General features: G+C 36.6%; 1 protein-coding gene across 1 annotated transcript; it reads right to left on the reverse strand.

Moving 5' to 3' along the window:
• Positions 1–1,149: 1,149 nt before the first annotated feature.
• LOC111373706 lies at positions 1,150–2,351 on the reverse strand. The gene is made up of 3 exons (XM_022996284.1): positions 2,185–2,351; positions 1,571–1,789; positions 1,150–1,465 (listed from the first exon to the last, which is right to left on the reverse strand). Exons 1-3 carry the CDS (start codon positions 2,349–2,351, stop codon positions 1,150–1,152), a joined length of 702 nt encoding a protein of 233 aa, XP_022852052.1.
• Positions 2,352–8,521: the final 6,170 nt, after the last annotated feature.

Genomic DNA, 8,521 nt, shown 5'->3' on the forward strand with positions numbered 1-8,521 from the left:
TTACTCGGATGGTACAAGATAGTGAAGTCATAATCCTTTACCAATTCTAACCACCGTTGTTGTCTCATATTTAACTCTTTCTGGATGAAGAAGTATTTGAGACTCTTGTGGTCGGTATAAATCTCACACTTGCTTCCGTATAGGTAGTGGCGCCAAATCTTCAAGGCATGCACTACCGTTGCTAGTTCGAGATCATGTGTGGGGTAATTCTGTTCATATTGTTTCAATTGCCTCGAAGCATAAGCAATGACTTTCCCATGTTGCATCAAAACACATCCTAAACCAAGCTTGGATGCATCACTATAAATCACAAAACCTTCCGAACCGTCTGGAATAGTCAACACTGGTGCAGATACGAGTTTATCCTTTAACTCTTGGAAACTTTGTTCGCATTTCTCTGACCATACAAATTTAGTATCCTTCCGAGTAAATTGTGTCATAGGACTTGCTATCTTGGAAAATCCTTCTATAAATCTTCGATAATAACCGGCTAAACCCAGAAAACTCTACGCTTCTCCAACATTTGTAAGTTTCAGCCAATTGGTCACAGCCTCAATTTCGGACTGATCCACTTAATTCCTCATGATGAAACAGTATGGCCTAGAAATCCAACTCGATCTAGCCAAAATTCACATTTCTTGAATTTGGCATATAACTTTTCCTCACGCAGTGTTTCTAAAACTATCCTCAGACGTTCTTCATGTTGATGAGAATATCTCGAGTATATCAATATGTCATCAATAAATACGATGACAAACATGTCCATATATCCATAGAACACTCTATTTATCAAGCCCATAAACACCGCAGGGGAATTCGTCAAGCCAAAGGGCATCATTGTAAACTCATAATGCCCATATCGGGTCCTAAATGCCGTCTTTGGTATGTCAATCGACTTAATCCTCAACTGATGATAGCCTGACCTTAGATCAATTTTCGAGAACACGGATGCACCCTTCAACTGATCAAATAGGTCATCAATCCTAGGAAGGGGATATTTATTCTTAATCGTCAACTTATTTAGTTCACGATAGTCGATGCACATCCTCATAGTACCACCTTTCTTCTTTACAAAGAGTACCGGAGCTCCCCATGGAGATACACTTGGTCTAATGAACCCTTTGTCTAGAAGTTCTTCAAGCTGCATCTTCAACTCTTGTATTCCTTTAGTGCCATTCGGTATGGAGCTTTGGACATAGGGGTAGCTCCAGGTATTAGATCTATCGTGAACTCCACTTGTCTATCGGGCAGAGTACCCGGTAGATCTTCGGGAAACACGTCAACATACTCTCGTACTATTGGCACATCACAATTAACTTTCTCTTGAGTGGATGTGTTGGTAAGACTGATAAGATATCCTTGATAGTCAGTCTTTCTCAACATGCTCTCTGGTTTTAAAGCTGAGATAATGCGAGGAAGTGCCTTAATCCTCGATCTATAAAATCTGAACTCCTCTTTTCCTGGTCTTCAAAAAATTACCTCTTTCTCAAAACATACTATCATGGATCGATTCTCACCCAACCAGTCTATACCTAAAATAATATCAAAATCTTTCATCTCTATAACATACAAGTCAGCCTCTAAAGTCAGTCCATCAAAATCTATCCGTACTCCTTTGGCTATCCTATCCGTATCAATAGTTCCACCTGATGGCATACTCACCTCTGGTACACTATCATTCTTCTGACATGAAGCATTAATCTTAGCTAGACATGCATTAGATATGAACGAATGTGTAGCACCGACATCAATCAGAACGTAAACAAGAATATTAGAGACGGATAAAATCCTGCAATCACGTCCGGATTTTTGGTAGCCTTATTGTGAGTCAAAGTAAACACCCTTGCTTTTCCCTTTTTCTCTTGTTCGGGTTTCTTAATTGATGGGCACGAAGAAGCCACATGGCCGGGTTGACCACACTTATAGCAGACATACTTTCCATACAGATGTTCTCCATTATAAAACTTGTTGCACTTAGGACATGGGATACATGATTGCTTGACTGACTCGCATGCATCTGCTTCTTAAACTATCCCGTATTCTTATTCTTGCCCTACCACTTCCTTTTTCCGAAGTCTTTACGTTGTCCCTGATTTACCAACTTCACCCCCGAGTAGGTCACTATTTTGAGCTTTCTTTACCACTGCTTGAAAAGTGGTGAGATCATATGAACTCACAATTTACCTGATCTCTAAGCACAGGCTCCTCTCGTAACGTTTTACCTTCATGAGCTCGGTACTTACAAGATGTGGGGCATATCGGAACAATTCCTCGAATTTGTTCTCATACTCAGAAAGTTCCATATCTTCCTGTACTAGTCTTAAGAATTCTGTCTCCTTGTGGTCTCGCATAGCTTATGGGAAAAACTTTTCTATTAGCTCCATTTTGAACTGATCCCACGTTAAGTTACGTTGTTCCTCCTCGGTGCGAGTGAGTGAAGCGGATTCCCACCAATGGCCTGCTCTCCCGATTAGCATAAACTTTGCACATAATACTTTTTAATTTTCTGGGCAAGAGATGTGCCGAAAAATCTTCTCGATAGTACGCAACCACTCATCAACTACTAGAGGGTCCTTTCCACCATCAAAGGTCGGTGGTCGGTATCTACGAAATTGTTCTACCATCAGAACAGGCGGTGTAGCCGAGTATGTTGGTGGCACCAATGGAGCTTGTGGAACTAGTGAATCTTGAGGTGCTAGAGGTGTAACCTGAGCAGCTTGAGGTGCTGGAGGTGTAACCTGGGCAGCCTGAGTTGCTGGAGGTGTAACCTGAGCAGCCAATGCCTGTCTCAACTCATCAATCTCCCTCCTTAACTCCCTAATTGTCCTCGCTTGTACCATATTTCTATATGCCAAAATAATTGCGATCTCATTTAAAGGAGTCAACGATATTTGTGTAATATAGGAAAAAGATTCGTAACTCAACATCCTTTATTATTGTCTTATACAAATCCTTCAGGAGACAAAAAAAAAAAAAAAAAAATTAGTAAAAGAGCTTCTGGTGCTATTCCACAGCATCATAAAAAAAATCCTACTAAATACCAACAACAATTAAACCTGATAAAAACTACTAAAATTCACTTATTCATCATTGCTATCATAATCAATAATCCAACCTCCATGAATCCTAGGTTTCTTAGAAAACTAAACATCATCATCTGAAATAGGTGGAGGTGCATGTTCACGAATGTGCATCTCAGTAGGTACACTATCGTCCTCGGGGATCTCAAGTAGGGCTAGCTCTCACCACTTAATTAGCTCTGCGTAGAAGGCCTCATAATCAATCTCTCGAGGTAAGGTAGGCATAGGTACCTCCCTTAAATAATTATAAATCGATTCGGCCACCTCTAGCCACTCTTCGAGACGGGTGGCTCGACGACCAGTGACCACATAGCCTAGTTGTCTCACTTCCCTCCATCTTACTAACATCTCCCAAATGTGTTGGCCTATGTTGTGCATTGGATTCCATCGATGCTCTTCATATTGCCTCAAGATCTCATATCGATGACGCATCAATGAACTCGTCTTCCTACAAGTTTTCTTAATCCGTACCATCTGAGTCATACCAATTATTCAAAATCCAATAAGTTGGTCTCTAATAAGTTTTAGTCAATTCTTGAGGACTTAAACAAACATTTAATCTTGTCACGTTCTCCAAAAAAATTACTTGGCACATTACTGATTATCTACAAAAAGTATTCAAATTATATGCTGATATTCATACATACATTTCAAATATAGCATCTCAAATAAACTTTCTCATAATAATCACATAGATGCAATCACATATATGAAACTTTCTTTACCTCAAATTTGTATGGCACAGCATGGTAGGCATAGTGCTCAGGATCCTCATTAGAAAAAAAAAATTTCGTTCTTTTTTAACCACTCATTTTTCTAAATTGGTAGTTTTGATCAAACGATCTACAATAACCCAAACTCACGAAAGACCAAATAAATTTCCATAATAATGTGCTTCTATTTTCATTTTGGAATAGGCAATGGTTGTAAAAGTCCTACTGAACTGACTTTACCCACTAAATATAAGATATTTGGATACAAAATCTGTTGTCTCTCTCTTCATGCCAATCCACCAATAATGATCTTCCAATTTATAATATATTTTAATACTACTTGGATGCATAGCATTAGCAGAATTGTGTGCCTCTTTCCAAAATCTTTGTTGAATTCTGGAATATTTGGAACACATAATCTATTACCCATAGTCAACACACCATCATCTCTAATCACATAATCTGTTCTTAACCCAGTACTAACTTCTGCTTTCAATGTTCTCAATGTTAGGTATTGACATTGAGTTTCTCTAGCCTTATCAATCAAAGAAGACCTCACTTGAAACTAAGCTAATACTATTCCTAAAGTAGTAAGTGATAATTGAGTATGGAACTTCTTGAACTCACGAATCAAAGAAGAATATACTGCACCAAATGGAGTGGAAGAACTAGTCTTTCTACTAAAATGATCTGCAAGTACATTAGCTTTCCTCGGATGGTAGTCAATCTTGCAATCATAATCCTTTATCAACTCTAGCCATTTTCTGTCTCAGATTCAGTTCATTCTGATCAAAGATGTAATACTTCAAACTTTTATGATCAGTAAATATTTGACATTTCTCACCATAAAGGTAGTGCCTCCAAATCATTAATGCCAACACCGTTGCAGCTAGCTTCAAATCATGAGTTGGGTGGTTTAACTCATTCTTCTTCAATTGTCTACAACATATGCTATAACTTTCCCATTCTACATTAGAAAACAACCCTATCATTGGTGTGAAGCATAGCGGTAAATCACAAATTCTTCACCCAGAGAAGAAGTTAAAATTTTCTTCAACTTTTGAAAACTCTTTTCATATTTTTCAGTCCACACAAATTTGGTTTTCTTTCGAGTCAAACTACTCAGAGGAAGAGTAATTTTGGAAAAATCCTCTACAAATCGATGATAATAACCTGTCAATCTAAGAAAACTCTATAGTTTTGTACATTAGTAAGGTATTTTCATTTCAATACTGCCTCAATTTTTTGAATCTATATAAAAGCCTTCTGCTGAGAAACATGACCCGGAAATAGAACTTTATCCAGCCAGAACTCATATTTGCTTAACTTAGCATGCATGTGCTTATCTCGCAAAGTCTGTAAAATAATCCTCAAGTGCTTAGCATTTTCATCATTGCTGTTAGAATAAACCAATATATCATCAATAAAAACGTCAAAAGTATGTTCAAATATGGGTGAAGCACCCTATTCATCAAATCCATAAATGCAGTTGGGACATTAGTCAACCTAAATTGCATCACTAGAAACCATAAATGGCCATAACGTGGCCTAAAAGCTTTTTTTTGCACATCAACCTTCCTAATTTTGAGTTGATGATATCCTGAATGTAAATCAATCTTTGAAAATAATGTAGCACCTCGAATTAGCTAATTTTGTTAACCTATCCACAATAATCCAAATACTATAATATCCTTTAGTTGTTTTGGGTAATTTCAACACAAAGTCCATTGTGATTCTTTCCAATTTCCACTCTGGGATAGGTAATGGTTGTAAGGTTCTTGCTGACCTTTGATGTTTGTTTTTATCTGTTGATATGTTAAACATTGTCCCACATATTCAGTTATATCACCTTTCATGTTTGGCCACCAATAATGTAACTTCAAATCTCCATACATTTTAGTAGCTCCTGGATGAACAGAATATGGTGTCGTGTGAGCTTCAAATAGAATATCACCTCAAATATTTTTTGCATCAGGTACATATAATCAGACCCAAAATCACAAGATACCATTTTCTAATATCCGAAAGTCTGACACTTTTTCATCATGTATATCCTTCCTTATCTTGGGACAATACTCATCCCTGTTGTTTTTGGTAGATTCTATCTAATAAAGTTGGCTAAAGTGTCAATGCTAAAAGTTTATCCTCTACCGATCCTTGCGGTATGATATTAATATCCATTTTTTGCAAGTCTTCAAATTCTGATCTTTGAGTCACAATCATGGTTGTAATGCTAGATACTAATTTTCTACTCAATGCATCTGCTACAACATTAGCCTTACCAAGGTAATTGATCACACAATCATAATCTTTTACTCTAGCCACCTTCGTTTTCTCATATTCAATTCCTTTTGTGTAAACAACTATTTCAAGCTTTTATGATCAATATAAATATCGCACCGTTCTCCACACAAATAATGTCTCCACATTTTAAGTGCAAATACAACTGCAGTAACTTCCAAGTCATGTGCAGGGCAATTCTTTTCGTACTCTTTTAGTTGTCTAGAAGCATTTTTTTTGCCATTTTGCATCAACACACATCCCAGACCATTCTTTGAAGCATCACTATAAACCTCAAAGCTTTTAGTACCAAATGGGATTGAAAGGATAGGGATTGAAATCAATCTTTTCTTCAATTCCTGAAAACTTTGCTCACAAGCATCTATCCATTCAAACTTAGTACTCTTTCTGGTTAATTTATTTTTGAAAATCCTTCCACAAGTCGACGATAATATCCAACTAAACCTATAAAGCTTCTAACCTTTGAAGGGTTTGTAGGTCATGGCCAACTATTAATAGCCTCTACTTTATTTGGATCCACTGATATGCCCTCACCTGATACTACATGTCCCAAAAATACAACTTTGTTTAATCAAAATTCACATTTCTTAAACTTGGCATATGATTGCTTGTCCTTTAAGATCTAAAAGACTATTCTCAAATATTTAGCATGTTCTTCTTTAGTACGAGAAAAAATAAGGACATCGTCAATAAATACAATAACAAACTTTTCAAGATAATCCTTAAATACTCAATTCATCAAGTCCATAAAAGCTGCAAGGGCATTTGTAAACCCAAATGGCATCACTAAAAACTCATAATGACCATATCTCGTACTAAATCTTGTCTTAGAAATATCATCTTCCTTTATCTTTAGTTGATGGTATCTAGATCGCAAATCAATATTTGAGAATATAGCTGCCCCCTAAAGTTGATCAAACAAATCATCAATCATTGGCAATGGGTATTCATTTTTAATTGTCACCTTATTTAACTCTTGATAATTGATACACAATCTCATTATACCGTTCTTCTTACAAACAAATAATATTGTTGCACCCCATGGTAAAAAGCTAGGTCTAATAAAACCTTTATCCAACAACTCTTGTAATTGTAACTTCAACTTTTTCAATGTAGTTGAGGCCATTCTATACGGAGCCTTTGGAATCGGAGATGTTTCTAGAATTAAATCAATCACAAATTCTATCTCGCGATCTGGTGGTACCCTAAGTAAATCATCAAGAAATACCTCTCTTTACTACATTACTAGACCCATCTTACCTTTCCTCTGGAAATTCTTGTGCCATGTACATCACTATGATTTGGATTGTGTTTTGCTTCAATAGCCATAACACTAACTAAATACTCTACGGACCCACTATCAAGTAACATTTGTGCTTTCAATACTGATATAATATGAAATATGAAACTTCTCCTAATCCCACTGAATGTGAATGGTTCATTTCCCAAAGGTTGAAAGATTACTAACTTCCTCTTACAATCTATAGCTTGATATTTTGACAACCAATCCATACCCAAAATTATATATAATCTTATAAGTATTATGCCCTAGGTCCAATCGACTTTGGACATAAATACTTTTATATATAATTAATGCAATTAAATGGCAGATCTATTATTTAATTAATAGACAATTAAATAAATAATAGAGTCCGTAGATTCAAATATTTGTAATTTATTAATCACAAGGAGTTGTGATTGTGAGATACAAATTACATCTGATTGAATCTTAAATCATCCGTGGTCGTAAGTAATAACGAGATACGGATATCGTTATTACGGATAGACCATCACGTGTGGCATTTCTTACTTGTGAAGTAAGTAGCTGATCTCACAAGTTAAAGTGTGGTGACACTTAAATGAACACGTGGATGTTTGTTATAGAACAAAACATTGGAGACCCGTCGAGAGATTCCACATGGATAACTATCTGAGTGTCGGTGGTTAATCTCTAACGTTCGGTAGTGAAATTGGTCCTTTGACTTGAGGTCGTCATGGTACCTTATATGAGGACAGTCATACTTTGGCGGTGTTGGATGTTGATCTGAAAAGGGCCGCTAATACGACATCGTTCGGGTACGTCAAGAATCGTATGAAGGTTGTGATTGATCAATAAAGGATTCGTCACTCTTAGATAGTAGGAGATTATGATCTGCGTTTCATTCAATTAAGTCAATGATGAAATCCTTGGCCAAGGTGTACTCATAAGTCGAAAAGGAGTTTTCGATTTATATTGACTTAATAGTGGAGTGAAAGATATGATCGATAATCGAGATTGACACAATTCCATATCTCGTAATTGATCGGATCATAATGACGAAGGGATTATAGTTTCACGGTAAACGAACGAATTTGGTTTTGTCATACCACGTAACATTTCCCCTCACATGTATTGCCCTGACACATTGCTAGATATCAATCAGGGAC

This window comes from Olea europaea, unplaced genomic scaffold (assembly GCF_002742605.1).
Source record: "Olea europaea var. sylvestris unplaced genomic scaffold, O_europaea_v1 scaffold1155, whole genome shotgun sequence".
In the NCBI taxonomy this organism is placed as follows: domain Eukaryota; kingdom Viridiplantae; phylum Streptophyta; class Magnoliopsida; order Lamiales; family Oleaceae; genus Olea; species Olea europaea.